The sequence below is a fragment of the Oncorhynchus clarkii genome, chromosome 10 (genome assembly GCF_045791955.1).
Source record: "Oncorhynchus clarkii lewisi isolate Uvic-CL-2024 chromosome 10, UVic_Ocla_1.0, whole genome shotgun sequence".
Taxonomy (NCBI): Eukaryota; Metazoa; Chordata; class Actinopteri; order Salmoniformes; family Salmonidae; genus Oncorhynchus; species Oncorhynchus clarkii.
The window spans coordinates 59,153,472-59,176,186 of record NC_092156.1 but is presented as its reverse complement, the minus strand read 5'-3'; the positions used below and the strand labels follow the sequence as shown (position 1 = coordinate 59,176,186).

Sequence of the window (22,715 nt, the reverse complement as noted above, 5' to 3'; positions counted from 1 at the left end):
CGTCTGATCCATGGAAAAGCACCGTTCCAAAACGCACCGTAATTTTTTTTATTTAAAAAAGTTACCGATAAACTTTGACAAAACACTTCAAACTACTTTTGTAATCCAACTTTAGGTATTAGTAAATGTTAATAATCGATCAAATTGATCACGGGGCGATCTGTATTCAATAGCAGCACGTTTTGAAATCATGGTCCACATTCTCTCTTTCATTACTTCCTGTGGTGTGCTCGACAACAGGAAGTGCCTATTCCTCATGTTACCAAGGATTAATTTAAAATCGTCAGTACTGGCGACATCGTGTGGAAGCTGTAGGCATTGTAAACAGGGCCCTATCTATTTTCCCTTGCCAAGGACAATACAGAGACTGGCGGAGGGATATTTTTGGTTTTTTTTTGTGAACAGTTTTCCTTGGGATTTTTCCTACTAAACGCGTTCTGTTATAGTCACAGACATGATTTAACCAGTTTTATAAACTTCAGAGTGTTTTCTATCCACACATACTAATCATATGCATATACTATATTCCTGGCATGAGTAGCAGGACGTTGAAATGTTGCGCGATTTTTAACAAAAAAAACAACATTTTCTGGATTTTTTTTCTCATTTTGTCTGTCAAAGTTGAAGTGTACCCATGATGAAAATTTACAGGCCTCTCTCATCTTTTTAAGTGGGAGAACTTGCACAATTGGTGGCTGACTAAATACTTTTTTGCCCCACTGTATATATATTACTGTAAATATTGATCACATTTCTTGTGTAAGGTCATGCATTTTGATACATTAAATGTTATTATGAACATACTGTATGTTCTATATTTTTACCTCCTGTGTCAGGAAGTGATATCACTGAGTATTGCCCATATATATAGCACCTACCACCCCCACCTGCGATATGGATGCCTGATGAAAAGTTGTTCAAATAAAATCACCTGGGAGTAATTAGCGGGAGAGATGAGGGCAACTTCTTGTTGCGTGCGGTGCCCAAGTTTATGACGGCTGCAAGTCAAAATCCATACAGAGCTGTTGAATCGGAGACCCCGAGCTCTTGCGTCAGGTATAGCATGTTACCGTGCAGCCAGCATGTTACCGTGCAGCCATTCAGGAGGTTATCAGTGTCCAAATCTGCCATTTTCAACCAGTATAAGGATACACGTGTAAAGGGCTACTTTACTATCTGATACTATGCGATTTAGAAAGGTTCAGAACTTTTGTGAAACATCACAGCACAGTTGAAAAATATATGGCACATGGTTGGTCTACGGAGATAGATGGGAGGGGTTGAGGATAGCTGAAGGGACTAAAAAGCTCAGGATCGATAATGGTTCTGACTGAAAACACAAGTCATTCCAGCAAAGAGGTTTGGGTGCATTTCAATCTGTGGTTAAATTCCAACCTTCCTGGTCATTGCAAAGAGAAGTACCCCAACTGATTAACCCAATTTCCTCATTGATATGGGCCGAGTTCTATCAAAACCTCTCATGTCTGGAGGAAGTCCGAAAAAGAAATACAAGCACTCTTTATCATTGGTCAATATGTACAGTTTGAGACGCAAGCACCTGTAAATATTAACCAAAGGGAGTGGCCATAGACGTGTTTGCACAATGGATATTGATGCATATAAATACACCAAATCTCTCAGTAACAAGATACACTGCGGAGAGCTTAAAGAGCAGGTAAGAGGCTCATTTAAAGAGCTTAAAGAGCAGGTAAGAGGCTCATTTAAAGAGCTTACAGAGCAGGTAAGAGGCTAATTTAAAGAGCTTAAGGAGCAGGTAAGAGGCTCATTTAAGGAGCAGGTAAGAGGCTCATTTAAAGAGCTTAAAGAGCAGGTAAGAGGCTCATTTATAGAGCTTAAAGAGCAGGTAAGAGGCTCGTTTATAGAGCTTAAAGAGCAGGTAAGGGGCTCATTTAAAGAGCTTATGTTCTGTAATGTATTATTGTTACGTGATTGCTGTATTTGAAAGTATGTAAAATGTATGTATAAGTAGAAGCTGTAACGCTTTAAGAGAAACGGTACACAAAACTGTTGACGTCTTTTTGATATACTGATTTAGGAAAGAGGTTGTAGCCATTTCAAGATTTATACGTCATGCTTTATCATGCTCTTTGGCAAGTAACTTTGGTTGAAACAGATGCATTCGGAAAGTATTCAGAACCCTTGACTTTACAGCCTTATTCTAAAATAGATTACATTTTAAAAAATAAATCCTCCTCAATCTATACAACACCCCATAAATGTTTGCTAATTAATAAAAAATAAAAAACAGAAATAGGTATTCAGACCCTTTGCTATGAGAATCGAAAATGAGCTCAGCTGCATCCTGTTTCCATTGATCATCCTTGAGATGTTTCGACAACTTGATTGGAGTCCACTTGTGGTTAATGTAATTGATTGGACATGTTTTGAAAAGGCACACACCTGTCTATGTAAGGTCCCGCAGTTGACAGTGCATGTCAGAGTAAAAACCAAGCCATGAGGTTGAAGGAACTGTCCGTAGAGCTCCGAGACAAGATTGTGTCAAGACACAGATCTGGGGAACGGTACCAAAAAAAATATGCAGCATTGAAGGTCCCCAAGAACAGAGTGGCCTCCATATTTCTTAAATGGAAGAATTTTGGAACCACCAAGACTCTTCCTAGAGCGGGCCGCTCGGCCAAACTGAGCAATCGGGGGTGAAGGGCCTTGGTCAGGGAGGTGTTCAAGAACCTGATGGTCACTCTGACAGAGCTCCAGAGTTATTCTGTGGAGATGTGAGAACCTTGGGGCTCCCGAGTGGCACAGTGGTCTAAAGCAATGCATCTCAGTGCTAGAGGCATCACTACAGACCCTGGTTCAATTCCAGGATGTATCACAACCGGCTGTGATTGGGAGTCCCATAAGGTGGCACACAATTGGACAAGCGTCGTCCGGGTTAGGGTTTGGCCGGGGTAAATAAAAAAAATAAAAATACAGAATGACAACCTCTGCAGCATTCCACCAATCAGGGCTTTATGGTAGAGTGGCCAGATGGAAGCCACTCCTCAGTAAAAGACACATGACAGCCCGCTTGGAGTATAGACTCTCAGACCATGAGAAACAAGATTCTCTGGTCTGATGAAACCAAGATTGAACTCTTTGGCCTGATTGTCATGCGTCATGTCTGGAGGAAATCTGGCACCATCCCTACGGTGAAGCATGGTGGTGGCAGCAACATGCTGTGGGGATGTTTTTCAGTGGCAGGTACTAAGAGACTAGTCAGGATCGAGGGAAAGATGAACGGAGCAAAGTACAGTGAGATCCTTGATGAAAACCTGCTCCAGAGCGCTCAGGAAGGTTCACCTTCCAACAGGACAACGACCCTAATCACACAGCCAAGACAAAGCAGGAGTGGCTTTGGGACAAATCTCTGAATGTCCTTGAGTCGCCCAGACAGAGCCCAGACTTGGATCCAATCGAACATCTCTGGAGAGACCTGAACATATCTGTGCAGCTCCCCATCCAACCTGACAGAACTTGAGAGAGAAGAATGGGAGAAACTCCCCAAATACAGGTGTGCGAAGCATGTAACGTCATACCCATGAATACTCGAGGCTGTAATCACTGCCAAGGGTGCTTTAACAAAGTACTGAGTAAAGGGTCGGAATACTTATGTACTGTAAAACCTAAACTATGATATTTTAGTTTAGTTTTTTTTTAATAAATGTGCAAAAATGTCTAAAAACCTGTTTCTACTTTCTCATTATGGGGTATTGTGTGTAGATTGAGGAAGTAAAAAAACGATTTAATGAATTTTAGAATGAGGCCGTAAAGTTTTTCAAAATTGGAATACTTTCCGAATGCACTGTAGTTGTATAAATATAAATATTCAATATCTAATGTTGATATTTTGCGTGCTCTCTCACTCACTCTCAGGTTGATCATGGCATCGCACACCTTACTCTGCGGTTCCGTCTTCCTACTGTTTCTGTTCCCTGCCTCTTCATTTCCGACCATTGATTCAATCAGGGATCTGAGAGACATATGGTACGGCAACATCTACCCACGACATGGTCTCTATCTGCTTTACTGGTTTGTTGACCAATCAGAGATCGACATCAACCACGACATCATCCAAACCCATTTCGATCCAGCCAGAGGTGACTATGGCTTTGGTTACTTCGATAGTAACGACAGTTTCCTCCCAGCTCTGACCGATCCGAAGAGCCAAGCTTACTACGCAGTGGGGGATATCAGTAAAGCTAACTCATGGGCCTTGCCTGAGTATGTCACTGAAAACTACTACAACTCACTGAAATCTGGCAACAGAAATAGGGACACGATCATAGTCAGGGTTGTCCAGGCAGAAGGGTCAAATCAGTTCAGGTTGGACGAGGTCTTGGTCACTGAACTTTGTCCACTCAATGTCAACCAAGCAAATTCCTTCCATCCAAATCACACGTACACCATTAGCTTCAACCTCTTACGAGAAATCCAGATGTTACGGGTCCATTGGAGGAACGACACATTGGGCGGTTTGGAGGCATTTCTGGGGCAAGCTGGCTACCAAACGTGCCCGTCACCTGAATTCCAGGTCTGTTATGTGAAGTCTATCCGATTCCAAAGGCTTCAGATGGTGGAAATGAAGACTGAGGACGATTGTCACCCGCTGAGGCTTGACGTCAAACCAGCTGCGAACGGCTACCTGAAAATGAGTTGGAGCAACCTACCAAAGTCCATCATGGACCGTTACATGGTTGTGGGGCTTTTCAAGGATGATGCTAGCACGACCAAACTAGCCGAGTCCCCCGTCGGCAACGACACGTCCGGAACCTCTGACATTTTCGTGGCCCTCAATCCCGGTCTTCAGGTCAGGGTCCTCAAAAAATCTCCCTGGGACACGACCGAAAGGGAAGTCTGGCGTGGTGCCGAGTTTGATGATGCGGACAGTTTGATTCCTGTCATCATGAAAGGCTACGATGCCAGTCTGCAGCTCTACACAAAAAATGGCTACGCCTGCGCTCGACTGTTTGTGAAGAAGTCCTTCACTGACTGGAAGGACGTGTTTTATTACGCGTGGGTAGGGTACTACTCTGCGAACAGTGTCAGCAACAAGGAGTACCAAACCTTCCAGTGGGCAGTGTATTTTACCAAAGACACTCCCTCAGATGAGATACCTGAATATGATGTCTATGTTCATGAGTCCAGTATGGCCACTTCTCCAGGTGCCCAGGCCCGATTCATGCTGTCGAAATACAACGAAGTAGCACGTACGGTAGCCTGGGAAAGTCAACCCTAAAAACCAAGCCCTTGATGAAATGTTGAGAATGTTTATGCCATGATGATGTTGGGGTCTTTGAAGCACATTTTTATATAAAAATGTATTCAACTGTTGAGTCATTGTGGTTATGTAACTTTAATCAAGACAATACTGAAATGTACTATTTCGAGGAAACATGAATTTGAGCCTCGAGTCTGATCACAAATCACTTATTTTTCTTTGGCACCCTTGTCTCATGAATAATTCTGACATAATTCTCAAAGTATAATTAAATAGTAATCAACTGTACTAAGTAAGCTATATCTATGATTAACATGTTCATAGTGTTAAGTTGATGAATAACTGAACGTTGCAAAAATACGTGAATCAGTATGCAGTCATGTTGAGGTATGACGCATTCAACTTTTACAATACACCTGCATTTCCAATTGATCTTTAAATACCTGTAATGCTTATAAGAAATGTAGTTTTCAAGTTTTCTATATAGTGGTGCAATTGTAGCTTGACTGTTTTTATATAGTGCTGCACGTGGGGAGTGTGAATTCCCCAGATGATCTGTTTATGAAATAAATAGTTACGTCTGTTAAGACCAATGCTTAAGGTCCATGACCTGAAGCAGCAATGTAATCACTGTTTTTTTGCAATAAACATTAGCATTATACCAAGTTAAAACTAATCTGAAATAGCATGATTAACAGGGATCTGTTCATTTGTTAACGCAAACATTCTGAATTTGAATAAACAAACCTCGTTTATGGGTGGTAACAAATATGTAATGCGACTCAGTTTCTAATGTTAACATGGTAACGGGGAATAGGCGTCACTGTATCGGCCTATCACACTGTCTGACTACACAATGCAGGATAGGCAATTTCCTGATTTTGTCACTCAAGACCATTCCAGAATAATAGGCGACACGGAGCGTAATCGAGACAGGATTGTTGTTAGATTTGTTGAGAATCGACCATATATTTACTACACTGCACCTTCCATTTGAGTGCAATCAGCCAAATACGGATTACGATCAGACAAGTACCTTTGAGATTCACGTCGACCTTATTAGACAGATCTGAAATCTAAATATGCTAGAATTTCTGGTTTAAGCAGGATTCAAAATGAACACAAACAGTGCTTTGCATAAATGCACAGTGAAGCCAAGGAATACAGTCATAAGGAGACCTCAGGGTGCGAAAACCCATGAGGATGTTGATTGAGGTCAATACTTTTAGGGTGGGGGAATTCCAGAATTAGATGGAGCGTCCTATCGCAGAAGGTTTTGGACTTGGGGGTGAAGGGGACACTTTTGAAAGACAACAACGGTCAGACTCAAGACGACATCTACCTCAGTCTCCACAGCCAATGGCATCTCTGACACTTGGGTGACCTCAAACCCCGGTCTTCAGGTCAGGCTCCTCACAAGTAAACCATGGTGGTTCAGCTATCCAGAGGAGGAAATCTGTAGGGGTCCTGAGTTTGACGATGCCAATGGGTAGATAGATGCCTGTTCAGATTTGAGGCTTCGACAACAGTCTACAGCTCTACACTAAAAAGGGTTATACTTGGGTGGTTGTACATATATGAGACAGTTCATATATGAGACAGAATTCATCTGGTTCATCTGAATATTATGTGTATAAATATAAATCTGATGGAAGCACGTTTCTTGGAGTGAAGGCTTGTTTCAATGCTGTATAAATACAGTGAGGAAAAAGCAGTCATTAAACCTTGAAAGGGAACAAATGATAACCAAAATAAATGAGATGAACTGAAATAGAATCACACATTTAGGTTAAATCACAAATCCATGATTCAACTTGTACTTACAGTACTCTACTCTTTGCTCCTTTTTGCATTCGAGTCGATTCGATTCCAGCTCATCACAAAATCAACTCCAGCTTGCTCTTGCGACTTGGGTGTGTTGGTGCGTTGTGACAATTGCACTGTGTGAGTTTTTAACATGAATATGGTGGTGTAACTGTACGGAACCTAATCTGATCTGTGCAGTGTGTGTGTGTGCTTTGATTGAGGCGTAAGGCGGTGTAATCGTTTATAATGTAAAGGTTGATGAATGACGAAATATTGTAAGTATGCAGTCGTGTCGCAGGATGATGACGCCTTTAACTTGCACATTAGACTTGCATTTCAACTGTCTTTACACTTTCGAGCTTGACGATATTTAACTTCCAAAAAGGGACGTTTATCCATCAGAACTCTCAACGGTTTTGTTATTGAGATCACTTGTTAAAGATGAGAAGCTGATTGGCAATCGATTTCATCCATCATTGCAAAACAATTGACTTGGGGAAAAAAAATGTATGTTATACACATGATATTTCTACAGTTGACTTTGATGTTTACCCAGACTTATTTTACTTAATTGCCCCTAAATAAAGTTGGATGAATAAAGTTGTATTGAATTAAATTAAATACTTGAAACACCGGCAGCAAATAAAAGACACAAGGCACCCAAACTATTTTTTATGAATAATTTATTGCCAGTAGGAAAGCGTGAGCTAGTGGCAGTATTCAATAAAAACCTTAACAAGACCATAGTACTGCTCACACCCACATAGACGTCTGAAAAAGTCAAGTGTCTATGGATAACTTTGCACTATAAATATAGTCGGGTCCCATTTTCGTGGTGGAAAAATAAAGGAGGTTCCAAAGTCGCCATTTACAAACAAACAAATAAAAAATAGAACAACACAAGAATATGCAGTCGCTCATCGAAGACCCTTTTTGAAATGAGCAGGAGACGATCAACTTTCAACGGATACATGGTGTTTTTGGAAAAGCTGAGCTCTTCTTTCTTTTCTTTTTTTTTAAAACAAGTTTCAGTTTTTTCTTCTTGTGAATGAAGGAACAGTAAGGCTGATAATGTAGCACACCATTTAACGTGTTTTTTTTTTGGGGGGGGGGGGGGGGGGGGGGTAAATAAAAGCATAAAATATCTACAAAACCTAGTAAACCTTGAAATCAAAACTGTACATTTAAATTTACATCGAAAATGAACGAGGATTTGTATCAAAAATCAGTTTGCACGGTTTTACCTCTACAAATACAGATATCACCTTGTAGTGTGTGTTTTATCTATCATGATCGTTGTTGTCAATGGTTTTCTTTTTTCTTCGTAGTTGTACATCAATGTAGTTTTTCGTCAAGACATTTCTTGTGCATAATTGACATTTACTTAAAGCAATCGCACAGCCAACTCAAACACGGGTATTTTTCCAGTACTGCAGGAGTTGGACTGAGTAGATAGAGGAGGCTATGGGGTCCAGTGCTGTTAAATGATATCTCCTTGAAGACACCGCCACCCAGCCAAGCAGCCTTCAGAGTAAGACCAGTCCCAGCAACCCCTGTTTACGTGAACAAATTCATTGCTCTGTGTGTGTATGTATAAGTGTGTACATGTGTCTGTGTCTGTGTCAGTGTCGCTTTGTGTTGTGTGTCATTGTAGTGTGTACATACACAGGCAGAGGGGGTTAACATAAGGTAGAGATGGGTGGGGGGGGGGGGGGGGGGGGGGGGGTTCAGGCACTTTTGTTTGGATCCAGTGTCAGACTTCAGTGTGCTGTTGGGAGTCCAGTGCGGGGATGGCCAGCCGCTCAAAGTGTCCCTCGTCACCGCTCTCATAGTCGCTCAACATAACTTCTGACTCCTCGCAGCACGCCGACATGTCCGAGCAGGAGGCCGTGGACGTGTACAGGGACATGGACATGTTGTCCAGCGCCGGCGCCTCAAAGTCCCCCCGCTCGTACCCCATGGGGTAGCCGCCCCGGTAGCTGCTGGCGCCGCCCATGGTGGAGGCTGGGGTGGTGGTGGCGGCCGTGGAGCCGCCACAGCCCGGGCTACCCTCAGCGTCGCTGGGATACTGGTGGTGTGGTAGGTACTGGTTAAGGCTATAGAGCTGGGGCAGTGGTGGGCGGTGGCGTACACCAGAGGACAAACTCGAACCCGGGCTGCCAGGAGGCGCCAGGTCCCTCCGGGGTGGTTCCAGGGTGTCGTAGCGGTCGCCATACTCGGGCAGCGGCGGCGGGGGCAGGTCCTCGTGGGCGAGGAAGTCCTCGGGAGGCGGCGGGAAGTCGCTCTCGATGTCGTAGCCGCCGGGGTAGTAGTCAGTATCGATGGCGTTCGGGTCACTGTACAGGGGGGTCGGGGACTCCACAACCTCATACTGGGGGAACTCCTGGATTCCAGGAAGTTGAACACTTGGCATCCAATCAGATGTGTCCCAGTGGTAGCCTGTTAGACAAGGATGCAAATAATTAGACACCACAGGTGCCACCACCCTAAGCCTCAATCATAGCACACACACTCGCACAGATCAGATTACGTACATTTACACAACAGCAGCATGTTAATGCCCACACCATGCGATTGCCACGACACACCAACACATTAAGTTGGATTCGTAAAAAAAATATACGCAAAAATCAGAAAACGCACACACATTCTTTGCAAATACAAACTGGTACACACACGTAGTATAAACAAATAATACCTTAAGATGTGGTACACTTGAAACAGACACTTTTTTGTTGTTATTGCTTTTATGGAGTGGTTTGTGCGGAGATCATTTCAAAATGGGGGTGAATACGATTAGTGATTTTCAAAGCACTGTTTCAAACAGTTTCTTTAAAAAAAGGCTCCAGTTTTTTTTAGTATCAGACGTCAAAAAGAGATATGAATAACTTCATTCAACGTGGGACAGTTATAGTTACTGGGAAAAGGGGGGACACAAAACACATTTTAGGGTCTACGTGAGGGATTTGAATTGAAGTACTGTGACAAAATGAGACAGTTTCCATGTTTAGTCGATAACTATCGATATGATATTGTTTCGACCAAACAGTGCTTAAACATTTCCAGTCGTATTTCCTCACAGCATCTCTGTCATGCATGGGATTGTTTTGTTGGTTGACAGTAAGTGGGGTGGGGGGGGACCACTGGGATTCAGGCAAACAAATGACAAAATAGTCACCTCTTGGGTTCTTGAGATCATGAGCCAAAAAAGACTCTTTAGACGAGGCAAGAAGGGAGAGGAGAGAGGGAGAAAAAGTCATTTTAAGAACCTGAGAGAGAGAAGCCCAGAACAAGAATGAAACATTAAGAAAAAAAACATCTACTGCTCTGAGCGAAGATACAGACTTACAATACAGACAACAGTCGTGCCATTTTCTTAAACAGTCAACCGAGGGGCGAGGGAAATTAATGAAAATGAAACCTTTGCTGCTCGGTTAATTGGCCAATCGTGTGAGACATTTCAATTTTGAGATTCAAATTAGGCAGCGCGATTCAAATGGCAATAATTTGGATGACAATGAGATGAGGCATGTCATTGGATAAGGAAATGGCATCTCCGAGGCCTAACTCATCATCCTGACACCGAGGACAGAGAACAAAATTACCAGACCTGGATTTCAAGGTCCTGGAATACTCAAGGTCCTGGAGTATTCAAAATCATTTAAAATACTTAAACTGTGCTTGATTGAGCTTGCCTGTTGCAATGGAACCAATAGAAATGTGTTTTTTTTTAAATGTGCAAACACTCTAAGTACTTGAAAGATGTCAAATAGTATTCAAACCCAGGTCTGGAAACTACGGAACGCAACCACACAGAAACACCACAGATGGCTAACAAGTATTGATTGAGGTGATAATAGTAAAAAAGAAAGTACCTTCTCCTTCCACCGAGTCAATAACAGAGTTGACAAGGTGGATTACCGTCACTATGGAGGCTTGTGAAAGGTAAGGGAAAGGAGCAGATGAGGAGAGGTTTGACATTAGTACAAATGATTTGGAAAAAGAAACCAAACACAAAATGGAAGTGCACGTTTGCTGGGGAAACGTCAAATCAACGTTCGAGAAACGTTTCCCTACAAAAACGTTTATTTTCCCTGTGTCGCTCCGAAACGTATGGAGTTTTTGGGTTGGTGGGGGGGGTAGGACGAAGGGAAGACAGGAGGGTAAGACTGACTGCATGATATTGAAGGACGTCTACATTTGGATGTTTGTGGTTTTCAATGGTCACAACACGGAGGTGGAACGGGACACGGTGGAGAGGGAGTTTGGTCTTTGTGCAAGAGAACACACAGCAACAACATACAGGGGTGCCATTGACAGTATGGAAGGAAGGATCAGAGAAATTCTCAAGGATAAAAATGCCTTTCCAGCCCTAAAATAGCTAAGACTATATTTTGTCCAAATACAGTCAAAACTAAATAATACTTCACAAAGAAGTTGAAATATTTTCTATATAGATATACTGTAAAGATATCTATGATAAATACATTAGATCAATGTATCAGAAATCCTGCAGGTTTTCACAGTGAGGTTAAGGGTAAGTACAGATGAAGGTTGTGGTGATTGATGGCAAACACATTCCCTACAACCCAACGTGAAATGAGTGCAGATATGGGAGAAGAACCATCATATGTACTGTACTTTATACCCTTGCTTAATGCTCTTCACTGTCTTCCTCAAACATGCATCCGTGGCTAGATTTTGTTTAAAAAGAAACACATGCAAAAAGAGAGACAAACAAAAAAGGGACATGCAAGTAAATAACTTAAAATCATGTTATGATGCTAATTTGCTAACTTCCTTGGCTAATGCTAATTTGCTAACTTCCTTGGCTAATGCTAATTTGCTGGCTAATGCTAATTTCCCCTCTTGCCACTTCAGCGGGGAAGCCTGTACAAGCAAGCCTGTTTTGCGACTAGGGTTGATTAGAGTGCGAGAGAGAACAGAAAGAGAGAGTTTTTTTATGCCTTAGAGAATATAGCAAAAATGTTCTCTTTGATCGCTTCCTTCTGTACCGAGGTGATTGAGGACTTACACGCTGACCCCTAGTTAAAACCGTGTTCTGGGTCTGTGAACCGATTTGATCCAAATGGGAACTGAAGCCCCGCAGCAAAGAGGGAGAGAGAAAAAACACATGACCCCAGAGAGTCACCGTTGCAGCCAATCACGGCACGCAAAGAGAGATGATTAGCACGTAGCATGTATACAAGTCAACTACAGCCAAGGGGCCACTCTACAAAGAACTGCAGTCGTACAAGAACCAGACGACTTTTCCACAAGCATCCCCACGTGTGCTTTCCACTGCAAACATGCAAGAGACTGATGTAGCGCTTCAGAATTCAGAAACTATCCAACCAAATTAAAATGACATATTTAGATCTATATTAAGAACAAATATGGGTCGATAAGACCAAAGGAAAACTACATTTTAATATATACGTTAAGTACAAATATGGGTGTGTAAGACGACCAAACTTCCTTGGTTCACTTCGGGTATAAATAAATCTAGTCAATGTATTAGGACATTTATTCCTAAACTGGCAAGGTTGACCATTTCTGTTCAGATACATACCGTTATCGTCACAGGACTCGGACTGGAAGGAGCTGAGGGACTGGACCTCAGACATACTGCCCCTGGTGTTGTAGTGACAGGCACTGTCCTCCACTGGCTTCTTGGTCAAACAGTGATCCAAGTCTACTACCTTAGCTAGAGTACAGAAGCACATGCACACAGACAAACAAAGATGTAAGTTGGTGAAGTAGTATTTCCGGAAGGGATTTGCTACATTTTTGGTTTTTGTACTTTTGTTTTAGGTTTGGACACTAGGGTTGGGAGATAATGACTAAATAGATCATTCCAGACTGTAAATACGATGTCCTTATTTATAACATAGTCACATTCTCATTAAATAATCTGAGTATGGCGAAAAAAAAAATGAGGCTTCGATAATTCATTTAGACCTGTTGATACAGCCTAACTGATCAAACTGCACAGTTTTGATTTGTAAAGTTCAAAAATAGTATCGTCTTGCATATTACGATATACCGTCTGGCTCTTCACGATTTATCGTCGATGTCAAATATCACGATAGTTGATTTAATAATATATATCGGCCCACCCCTATCGGACACCCCATGAATGATGCGACCAACGAGCCTAAAAAAATCTAGAGCAGGGAAACTACAAATATGAATCAACAATAAAGATATGGACTTAAGTAAAGGAGCTTTACCATCATATTCGTAGTCCCAGCTGGGCTTCTGAATGGAGTCGCTGTCGGAGACCGAGTTGGAGGGCGGCGGCGGAGGCAGGTTGGGCGCCACGCTGCACACGGCCACCGTCTTGCGGTGTCCGTGCATCGTGTCCGGGTTGAACGTGCTGAACTCGGGGTGCTCGGGGATGGCCGAGCCCTCGAACGAGTTGCGGTCCAGGTTGTTGCGTGAGTCGCTGGGGATGCTGGGTGTGTACGAGCTGGGCCGAACAGGCACCTGCGGCGGAATGTCAGAGTAAATGTTCTTACAAAGCTTCGCGTCAAAGTAGGGTCGCTGGAGGAAGGAGTGCGGCGCTCCTAAGCCTCCCGGGCTGCGCTTGTCGTCGTCAGACTTGGACTTTCTTCGGCACGCCCTCTTGCGGATGACCACGAAGAGGACGACCAGGAGGAAAATGGAGGCCACAAAGACGACAATACCGATGACTTCTTCAAGACCGATGTTCCAGGAGGTGGAGACGAACTCGTTGCGGACTTCGGAGCGGAGTTCGCATAGCCGCCCGATGTTGCCCAGGGAGCAGTTGCAGGAGTACGAGCCGTAGGTGTTCTGGCATTGGCCGCCATTGGCGCACGGGTTCTTCAGGCACTCGTCCACATCACTGAGGCACCTGCACCGCGACAAAGGACAGGGAGGATTAGAAGAGAGTAGCACATTAACAGTAAAAGATAGTAGTTTGGAAAATCTACTACTGGAAAAACAGTAGCTTTGAGAAGTAAGACGGCAAACCTTTGCGCACACATACCTGTCACCCTGGAATCCCTGTTCACACTCACACACAGGACCATCCAGACTGTCAATGCACTTCCCACTGTTTTTACAGGGGTTGTCTGTGCAGTATGGCCCCACCTGGCACCTGTAGTGGAAAATAAATATTCAATACAGCAGCCTAGACCAAAGAGTAATGAGAAATAACAGTAACAGTCACTGATCCGATGCTTAATCCTAATATCTTAAATACTAAGAACACAAAACATACATCATTTTATAGAGAATTATCTACAGTTGAAGTCGAAAGTTTACATACACCTTAGCCAACTACATTTAAACTCAGCTTTTCACAATTCCTGACATTTAATCCTTCTAAAAATGCCCCGTCTTCGGTGACTTAGAATTACCAGTTTATTTTAAGAATGTGAAATGTCAGAATAATAGTAGAGAGAATGATTTATTTCAGCTTTAATTTCTTTCATCACATTCCCAGGGGGCCAGAAGTTTACATACACTCAATTAGTATTTGGCGGCATTGCCTTCAAATTGTTTAACTTGGGTCAAACGTTTTGAGTAGCCTTCCACAAGCTTCCCACAATAAGTTGGGTGAATTGTGGCCCATTCCTCCTGACAGAGCTGGTGTAACTGAGTCAGGTTTGTTGGCCTCCTTGCTCAAAACAAGCTTTTTCAGTTCTGCCTACACATTTTCTATGGGATTGAGGTCAGGGCTTTCTGATGGCCACTCCAATACCTTGACTTTGTTGTCCTTAAGCCATTTTGCCACAACTTTGGAAGTATGCTTGGGGTCATTGTCCATTTGGAAGACCCCTTTGCAACCAAGCTTTAACTTCCTGACTGATGTCTTGAGATGTTGCTTCAATATATCCACATAATTAATCTTTGCTCATGGTGCCATCTATTTTGTGAAGTGCACCAGACCCTCCTGCAGCAAAGCACCCCCACAACATGATACTACCACCCCCATGCTTCACGGTTGGGATGGTGTTCTTCGGCTTGCAAGCCTCCCCCTTTCCTCCAAACATAACGATGGTCCGTTCTATTTTTGTTTCATCAGACCAGAGGACATTTCTCCAAAAAGTACCATCTTTGTCCCCATGTGCAGATGCAAACCGTAGTCTGTCTTTTTTTGGAGCAGCGGCTTCTTCCTTGCTGAGCGGCCTTTTCAGCATAGGACTTGTTTTACTGTGGATATAGATACTTTTGTACCTGTTTCCTCCAGAATCTTCACAAGTCCTTTGCTGTTGTTCTGGGATAGATTAGCACATTTCGCACCAAAGTACGTTAATATCTAGGAGACAGAACGCGTCTCCTTCCTGAGCAGTATGACGGCTGCGTGGTCCCATGGTGTTTACACTTGCGTACTATTGTTTGTACAGATGAACGTGGTACCTTCAGGCATTTGGAAATTGCTCCCAAGGATGAACCAGACTTGTGGGGGTCTACATTTTGTTTCTGAAGTCTTGGCTGATTTCTTTTGATTCTCCCATGATGTCAAGCAAGTTTGAAGTTTGAGTTTTAAGGTAGGCCTTGAAATACATCCACAAGTACACCTCCAATTGACTCAAAAGCAATGACATAATTTTCTGGAATTTTCCAAACTGTTTAAAGGCACAGTCAACTTAGTGTATGTAAACTTCTGGCCCACTGGAATTGTGATACAGTGAATTATAAGTGAAATAATCTGTCTGTAAACAATTGGTGGACAATTTACCTGTGCCATGCACAAAGTAGATGTCCTAACCAACTTGCCAAAACAATAGTTTGTTAACAAGAAATTTGTGGAGTGGTTGAAAAACGAGTTTTAATGATTCCAACCTAAGTGTATGTAAACGTCTGACTTCAACTGTATGTGTTCGCATGTGATTTCAGAGCTGCGGAAATGCTCAATGCCGTTTCCTACAGATCAACTCCTCCGGTTTTCATCAACATGAGCTCAGGATCGATGTTCATTTCAGAGTGAGCTAACAGAGAGCTAACGTTTTACACTTGATGGAGAATACCGACCCCTGGACATGAGCAAAAAACTATTACGGAATGATGGATTTGGACACGCAGATAAGCCGAGATCGTTTCCTCTACAACACATGCCAAAACAGAATATATATATTTTTTATAGATTTGATCCAAACATTGAAATTGGTAAGAGGGTATCATTTTCTTTTATACCACGTTTATAACAAGTAATACATCATTATATCTGTCACTATTTTAGCAAAAGTTTGGAAAAATATCTCGTCTGAGCTCCCGAATCTATAATTCAACTTTAACCCTTAAACAGTCACGATGGAAATAAAAGTATCATATCTATGACTGAGACAGATCCATACCGTTGTCCTGAGTACTGCCCTCTGCACTGGCAGTAGAGGTCGTCGCCGCGCGGAACGCAGGTTCCCCCGTACAGGCAGGGGTTGGAGGCACATGGGCTGATGCCAATCTCACAGTGAGTACCCATGAACGAAGCCTTGCACTTACAGAAGTAACCTGGGGAAATAGCAGAGAAGGCATAAGAAAAAAATGTAGGGCATTTCTATTGTAGTTCTAAGGTCATTTCTTGATGTCTGTGTTCACAGAGCTCCTGGGGAGAAATATAATTGGTCTTTGTGTTGATTAGAATAGAGGCGCTGGACAGACTGAGGGATACAGATTGTGGGTTAAACGGGTTTGGCTTGAGGACTGAAGATTACAGCTGTATACTTTAACTTAGGGTTTCAGAAACACACATTTGGATGATAAAGTAATTATTATCTTTAAATAATCCAATGTTGAGGATTATAAGCAGGCTAGGTTGAGGAGCATAACTAAGCGACTTGAATAAACACAACACCAGTACCTCCGTTGGCCAGTGAGGAGCAGCTGCCCCCGTTGGTGCAGGGGTTGCTGGAGCAGCCCTCGGCGGCGGGCGCCAGCACGCACCCGGGCGCCACGTCCACCACATCCTCCAGCACGGCGTGGGCACCACGCGCCTTGGTGTTGAGCGGCAATTCTTGGCCGTTGAGCACGATGGCTTCCACGCAGCCTCGGAGCCCATTGGTGACGGGCAAGCTGCGACCGTGGCGCCCAGCGGTGGAGGAGGCGTGCTGGCGCACGTGCCCGCCGAAGTAGACGCTGTTGTCCAGGTTGAGCGTGCGCAGAGTACCGGGCGCTGTGCCTGAGGCGGCGTGCACGCGGTCCAGGACTAGTTTGGCGTAGTTTCCATCCACCTCAAGGGTGACCGTGTGCCAGTCGCCGTCGTTGACCTGGGTGCTGTGTACAGAGACGATTCCCGGGCCGCTTCCGCAGTCAAACTTGTACTGCAGGCGGCCATTCACAATCTGACACACAGAGACAGAGACAGACAGACAGAGACAGAGAGACAGAGAGAGACAGACAGAGACAGAGAGACAGAGAGAGACAGACAGAGAGACACAGAGACAGAGAGAGACAGACAGAGAGACACAGAGACAGAGAGAGAGAGAGAGAGAGAGAGAGACAGAGAGAGACAGAGAGAGAGACAGAGAGAGACAGAGAGAGAGAGAGAGAGAGAGACAGAGACACAGAGAGAGAGAGAGAGACAGAGAGACAGAGACAGAGAGAGACAGAGAGACAGAGAGACAGAGAGAGAGAGAGAGAGAGAGAAAGGAGAGTTAGGCCCCGTCCAGATTGAACAGTTAGTCTCTACCCACCATAGTAACTTCTGTAGATCTAACCAGACTGGATAAATATAAGCAATATGGCTAAATGTTCACCTAGCCACGGTGGGGCAACCATAATTAAGCAATAAGCGCACGAGGGGGTGTGGTATATGACGCATAATGTGAACGTTAAATTGGAAGTTCCACGAAGAGCACAATCTGGTACCATTGACTACTGTACAGTCTACACGCACAGATATTTAACACTATATTACTACTACTAGTATCTAGTCTAGAGGTGCGGTATTTCTACAGACGACCGGGGCCGCTCCGGCAGGGCAGAAATTTGACACACTGACTTGTTGGAATGGTGGCATCCTATGACGGTGCCACGTTGAAAGTGACTGCCAATGTTTGTCTGCGGAGATTGCATGGCGGTGTGCTCGATTTCATACACCAGCAACGGGTATGACTGAAACAGCCGAATCCACTCATTTGAAGGGCTGTCCACATACTTTTGCACCAATAGCGCATCTCACAGTATGACATTATGTCTTGTGATATTCAGGCTAACTCCCTTGGAGCCCCAGGCCTGTGTCCCAAATGGCACCCTATTCCCTGTATAAGTGCACTACTTTTCACCAGAGCTCAAAAAAGTAGTGCACTATATAGGGAATAGCTGATCCTCTGGCAACCAGACAGTACCACAGAGAGGAATGTGTGAGAAAGTGCTTTCCGCTTCCCTCCCAGCATTCCCTTCAAATAGCACGGCTGCGTGTTGTTTTACATGCAGCCCACCACCGCATTCCCAGAGCCCTTTCACGTGAGGATGAAAAATGCCCGACTAAGACCAACAGCACACAGCGGGGTGGCCCCCGAGCGCAGGTCCTGGCAGCTAGCGCTTATCAGGCCGTTTCCTACACAGGATAACATGGGCTAATACGAGGATTGGGCATGAGACTGGGAGCTGGAGCAGCAGACTCAGAATAAATAGGACAGTACCCACAGCACAGACAAGAAAGGGGTTTGTTTACAGCGATTTCATGCCCAAGCCGGAGGGGGGGGGGGACTATGGTGGACTTGAAATGGTGTGGGATGGAGATCTTTTATCATCTGAAGCTAGAATCTGGCGCCTTTCTCGCATGGACACGACGCACACGGTGTTTGACCTTTGACCCACCTCCAGGATGCTGTAGTCGGTGCCCTTGGCGTACATGACGGTGGCATGGCTGGAGAAGGTCCTCAGCCTAAGGGACAGCTTCATCTCCTCCTTATTCTCATTCTCCATCAAACGGTACTTCACATAGCCCGTCCCGCTGAACGTCAGGGACTGGCCGTCTGAGAGGGTGGAGGGGAGGGATAAAGAGAGGTAAGGAAAAGTATGCGGGGGAGAGAGATAGAGGAGGGAGAGACTGATAACTAGGCAGTGAGTACAGAGACCAAACAAACAGTAGGTTCAGAGAGAGGGAGAGAGAGAGATTGAGGGAGATAGGGAGAGAGAGCAAGGGAAAGAGAGAGAAAGAGAGAGAGAGAGGGAGAGAGAGAGATATCTAGGGAGATAGGGAGAGAGAGCGAGGGAAAGAGAGAGAGTCAGACAATATGAGAGGTGAGTCTGGTCTTACCGGAGCACTTGCCCTGCTTGCCACCATCTGGACACACACAGCTATACCTGGCCTCCTTCCGGTCTGCCACACACTCCATGCCCTCTGGACAGGGGCTGGCATCACACAGCTTGTTCACCATGGGGCATTTGCCACCTGGAACAACAACGCAAGCCAAGATGAAGTCAGGATGGCATGGGGTCAGGGGTGTGGTGGTTTAGGTGTGTCTGTGTGTGATGGGGCAGGAGGGGTAAAGGTGTGTGTTTTGTGTGTGTCTGTTTATATGCATCTATGCCTATGTGTATGTGTGTTTGTGAGTGATGGGGCGGGAGGAGTAAAGGTGTGTGTGTTTTGCGTGTGTGTCTGTGTGTGTCTGTTTATATGCATCTATGCCTATGTGTATGTGTGTTTGTGAGTGATGGGGCGGGAGGAGTAAAGGTGTGTGTGTGTGTCTGTTTATGCGCAGCTATGCCTATGTGTGTGTGTGTGTGTTTGTGTGTGTCTCCGTGTGTGTGTGTTTAGGCCCATGTACGTCTCTGTGTGTGTGTGTGTGTGTGTGTGTGTGTGTGTGTCTGTCAGTACCTTCACATTGACAGCTAGCCGTGCGCTGGTGTCGTGGGGTGACGAAGCTGAGACGGGCCGTGCTATAGGTGGACATGGTCGCCCTGTCCAGGCTGATGACCTCGTCGCAGAAGCGCAGCGGGCAGTCCACGCCGGCGCACAGTTTCTTGACCACGCGCACGATGCGCACGCCCGTCATTTCCTCGATGACCGCCGCAGACGAGTTGAGCTTGCGGAAGACCACCTGGAGGAGCAATGGGACAGACGTTAAAAAGACTGAACGATCCGACTTGAAGTCCTTCCACGGACATGTTCATTTCAATGTAACACAGTGCGGCGAACTCAGGGGTAGCTCTTGCCGGGACTCTAATTCGGAACCAGCAACCGTCGACCAGAGATCTACTAAAGTAGCTAGATGTTATTTTGATGTGCACCGCCTAATGATCACATTTTTGATTATTCTTCATGTTGAATTCTAGAGTTTTGATTCTATTTCACAACTGTAAATACATTCCGTCATTTTCCGCGGTTGCCTTTCTTCTTTTCTTACTTTTATGTTTGTAGAAGAAAGACAGCCATTTTAAAAAGCTATTTATACATAGTTCGCCATATTATATGTTAGGAGAAAGCTAATATCACTATCATCATGATTACAAGCATTATATTGCCTTATATTATTAGATATGTTATTATTAATCCGTATTATAACTTCATTGGCTCGTGAAACAGTCACTATCGTTGCTACATATTGATAAAGTGCTGTTCTAGAATCAGGTTTGCCTTTCAGATCGCTATTAACAGGACGGATCTGGACAGGGGGAGGAGCTGATCCTAGATCAGCACTCCTACTCTGAGACGATTTTTTGTGATCATTTTTTGTGACCCCTATCGTGGTCATGGTTCTTACCTCCTGTGGCTGGTAGGGACTCCCAGACTTCTCCAGAGCCAGTAGAACATCCAGGTCTCCTGTCCCCTGCTCCGAGGGCTGCAGACTAACCAGCTGCACCTCGCTGCGTCTCACCCCCGCTATGTTCCTCAGCGCCCGCTGGAACGTACGCCAGTAGTCGCCGACGAACTCCTCGGGGGCGATGGCGGCGAAGCGCACGGCGATGGAGTTGTCCAGCGCCTGGCGGGTCGCCTGGCGCACGTGCACGTTCACGTCGGCCGTCGCCGAAAAGCGCCCGTCGGTGACGGTGACGTTGAGCGGGTAGTGGCCCACGTCGAGCGGGCGCCGGGCGATGACTTTGCCGTCCGCGGCGGAGACGGCGAACAGAGCGTCTTCGCCGTTATCCGAGGACGATGAAGGTGCGAGACGGTACGTTAGCGTGTCGTAAATGTCCTGGTCGGTGGCGTGGATTTTGCCGAGCACGCCGCCGGGGTACTCCTCGCCGGCGACAGAAATGTAGATGTCCAGCGGGAAGACGGCGGGCGGGTAGACACTCTCGTCGATGACCCGGATGCTGATGTAGGCCGTGGAGAGGAGCTGGGGCTTGCCGCTGTCAGCCACCTGGAGGAGGGAGAAAAGGGAGAGGGATGAGTCACACTCTGCGTCTGTTGCAAAAGAGAGAGACCCAAATTGTGCGGTGACCCAACTAAAAGCTTTCATGTGATTCTCAGAAACTCAGACTAGGACTTAGGCCCGGTTAGAAAATGTCTCCGAAACCGAAGACACAACTCACCCATTTTACCGTTTCCATTCATTCGAGTTAACAAACGCATCATTTCTAACAACGGATGAGCCCAAATAACCGCCACCATTTTGGCAATAACGTTAACGCAGCCTGACCCAACTCTCACTCCGCAATCCCCACAGGATTGACCATCACTTTTCCAGCCGCACGGCAGTGTGCTTGTTTATTAGACGACATCATAGCCACATCGTTAACTTATCTTCCAAGGGAGCTTGGGAGAATGTCCAGATGACATAGAGTACAGCAAAAACCCCAAGACAAAACAAAAGTGCTCCATATCTCTTTGCCATTCAAATCGCTGTGTGGCTGTACGCAGCTCCACTTTCCCACGCTAGAGGGAGCTTACGCTCTTCCATTCTCCTGGGGCTGAATCTGCTCGTCCACCGACACCCAGGTCCAAAAGGACTGCCTGCAGAACGGCTGAAGGGCCCACGTGCTCAGACGAATAAACACCCGACCTGAATTTGAAAGGGCGTTTACGCGTCCAGAGGCGTCGTGGCATTTCGAGTCTGTCCCAAAAATGACATCGCCAAACCCCACAGGACAAAAACGGAATCCTGAGTGTTCAGGAGGATTGTCAAACGTTAAAGAGAGAAATACACCGTGTAGAACAGATAGAATTGTCCATCAGACAGAGTAGGGGGAAAACGTCTCGGCTCTATTCCATCTATTTCTATCTGCAGCGTTCCGAACATCAGTCAGAGTCGAGGAATCGCACTTCTTTCTCATCCGCCTACTCCTTTTCTCCTCGGGGAGAGAGAGAGGGCAGTAGTTCACCGACTGGCAACACGCGAGCTGGCTGCAGAGCTCTCCACTACGCCTCTCATGTGAGACATTCTGCCTTGCACTCTCATTCAATCGGTGCGAGAGAGGGCAGCGGGATTGTTTTTAAAGGCATGGTGATTATTTCGATTTGACGCTATAGATCTTGTCATCATTATGATGTCTCTAAGAGAGGTTTATCACAGTGGGCAGCTGCAGAGGAGACTGTTTTCCACAGAGTGAGAGAGAAGGGCGAGAAAGAGAGGTAAGTATAAGTATTATGGAGGAGTAGAGGGGGTGGAGAGAGAAAGAGAGCAAGAAAGAGAAATACAGAGAGAGAGATACACAGAGAGTGAAAGAGAGATACAGAGAAAGAGAGAGAGTGACAGAGAAATACAGAGAGAGAGAGAGAGAGAGAGAGAGAGAGAGAGAGACAGTAAGCGGG

General features: G+C 45.1%; 2 protein-coding genes across 7 annotated transcripts in view; one reads left to right on the top strand and one right to left on the bottom strand.

The window, feature by feature from the left end:
- The first annotated feature begins 1,656 nt into the window (after positions 1–1,656).
- On the top strand, positions 1,657–6,008 carry LOC139419684 (uncharacterized). Its single transcript, XM_071169669.1, has 2 exons — positions 1,657–1,675; positions 3,895–6,008. Exon 2 carries the CDS (start codon positions 3,902–3,904, stop codon positions 5,255–5,257), a length of 1,356 nt encoding a protein of 451 aa, XP_071025770.1. The 5' UTR covers positions 1,657–1,675; positions 3,895–3,901; the 3' UTR covers positions 5,258–6,008.
- A 2,758-nt stretch (positions 6,009–8,766) lies between these two features.
- LOC139418851 (protocadherin Fat 1-like) overlaps positions 8,767–22,715 on the bottom strand; it is a 101,363-nt gene continuing 87,414 nt past the window's right edge. For 2 of the 6 annotated variants that reach the window (XM_071168600.1, XM_071168603.1), the window contains 12 exons: positions 20,725–21,324; positions 19,839–20,061; positions 19,278–19,412; positions 18,836–18,993; positions 16,875–17,355; positions 16,372–16,525; positions 14,058–14,168; positions 13,279–13,922; positions 12,618–12,752; positions 10,921–10,980; positions 10,224–10,259; positions 8,767–9,484 (listed from right to left, as the gene is read on the bottom strand). In XM_071168600.1, coding sequence (XP_071024701.1) covers positions 8,799–9,484; positions 10,224–10,259; positions 10,921–10,980; positions 12,618–12,752; positions 13,279–13,922; positions 14,058–14,168; positions 16,372–16,525; positions 16,875–17,355; positions 18,836–18,993; positions 19,278–19,412; positions 19,839–20,061; positions 20,725–21,324 — 3,423 coding nt within the window. In that variant the 3' untranslated portion in view covers positions 8,767–8,798. The remainder of the gene's footprint in view (positions 9,485–10,223; positions 10,260–10,920; positions 10,981–12,617; positions 12,753–13,278; positions 13,923–14,057; positions 14,169–16,371; positions 16,526–16,874; positions 17,356–18,835; positions 18,994–19,277; positions 19,413–19,838; positions 20,062–20,724; positions 21,325–22,715) is intronic. The other 4 variants (XM_071168601.1, XM_071168602.1, XM_071168604.1 and 1 more) reach the window with 2 other exon arrangements.

Excerpts from the sequence above, each read along its gene's own strand:
- LOC139419684 (XM_071169669.1), top strand. The coding sequence starts at position 3,902 with ATGGCATCGCACACCTTACTCTGCGGTTCCGTCTTCCTACTGTTTCTG.